The sequence below is a fragment of the Epinephelus moara genome, unplaced genomic scaffold (genome assembly GCF_006386435.1).
Source record: "Epinephelus moara isolate mb unplaced genomic scaffold, YSFRI_EMoa_1.0 scaffold4013, whole genome shotgun sequence".
Classification (NCBI taxonomy): domain Eukaryota; kingdom Metazoa; phylum Chordata; class Actinopteri; order Perciformes; family Serranidae; genus Epinephelus; species Epinephelus moara.
In genome coordinates, this window is record NW_026081775.1 from 1 (window position 1) to 1,301 (window position 1,301).

General features: G+C 43.8%; 1 protein-coding gene across 1 annotated transcript; it reads left to right on the plus strand.

Moving 5' to 3' along the window:
* Window positions 1–6: 6 nt before the first annotated feature.
* LOC126387403 (zinc finger protein 239-like) lies at window positions 7–1,295 on the plus strand (the record flags this gene model as incomplete). Its single annotated transcript, XM_050039931.1, has 2 exons — window positions 7–588; window positions 673–1,295. Coding segments are annotated over exons 1-2 (1,011 nt in total), but the record flags the coding sequence as incomplete, so codon positions are not given.
* Between the last annotated feature and the right edge of the window lie 6 nt (window positions 1,296–1,301).

Consider the following 1,301-nt stretch of genomic DNA (forward strand, 5'->3'; position numbering starts at 1 on the left):
AAAGTGCAGCAGAGAAAGAGTCTGTATTTAAAATACCAGTTATAAGCTCTGTGATATCAGAAGCAACCAGTGAGCACCAGCTGCTCTGTCACAACTCTCATGTAGCTGAGAGCCAAGATGAGGAAGAATACCAGGATGGAGACTCAGGATCAACTAGAAACACAGAGCTTCAAGCAGAGAAAAGACATCATGAAAGTGAAATGAACAGTAACAGTCCACACACCTCTGCTGTGATAAACTTAAATACAGGTAAAAAGCCTTTAAAATGTGACATATGTGGGAAAGTTTTTGAGTTCAAGTCAAAATTGCAGAGACACCTGAACAGCCACACAGGTGAGAAGCTGTTTTCTTGCAAAACATGTGGGAAAAGATTCAATGTGAAGTCAGTATTGAAACGGCATTGTAGAGTCCACACAGGTGAGAAGAAGCCACATACTTGTAAAGTGTGTGGGAGAGCTTTCACACGTAATTGTCACTTGTTAGTCCACATGAGGACTCACACAGGTGAGAAGCCGTATACTTGTACAGTATGTGGGAGAGGTTTCGTACGTAATGATTACTTATTAGTCCACATGAGGACTCACACAGGTGAGAAGCCGTATACTTGTACAGTATGTGGGAGAGGTTTCGGACGTAATGGTGACTTGGTAGTCCATATGAGGACTCACACAGGTGAGAAGCCGTATACTTGTAAAGTATGTGGGAGAGGTTTCGGACGTAATGGTGACTTGTTAGTCCACATGAGAACCCACACAGATGAGAGGCCGTGCCTTTGCAAGATCTGCGGGAAAAGATTCAGGAATGTGTCCGCATTGACAAAGCACATGAGAATCCACACAGGCGAGAAGCCATTTATATGTAAAACGTGTGGGAGAGGTTTTACAGTGAAACGTTGCCTGACTATCCACATGAGAAACCACACAGGTGAGAAGCCCTACATTTGCAAGACCTGTGGGAAAAGATTCAAAGACGCATCAGTATTGAAAAGGCATTGTGGAATCCACACAGGTGAGAAGCCACATATTTGTAAAGTGTGTGGAAGAGCTTTCAGACGTAATGGTGTCTTATTAGTCCACATGAGGACTCATTCAGGTGAGATGCCGTATACTTGCAAAACATGTGGGAAACACTTCAGATCTAGGAGTAACTTGACAGTCCACATGAGGACGCACACAGGTGTAAAGGTGCATGACTTGAGCACAGAGGTTCCAGTTGAAGTCACACATATACAGGAGAGAGAGTGTTTACATGCAAAACATGTGGCAGGGCTTTCAGAGGCCTGTTCCATAAAGCATGCTAAG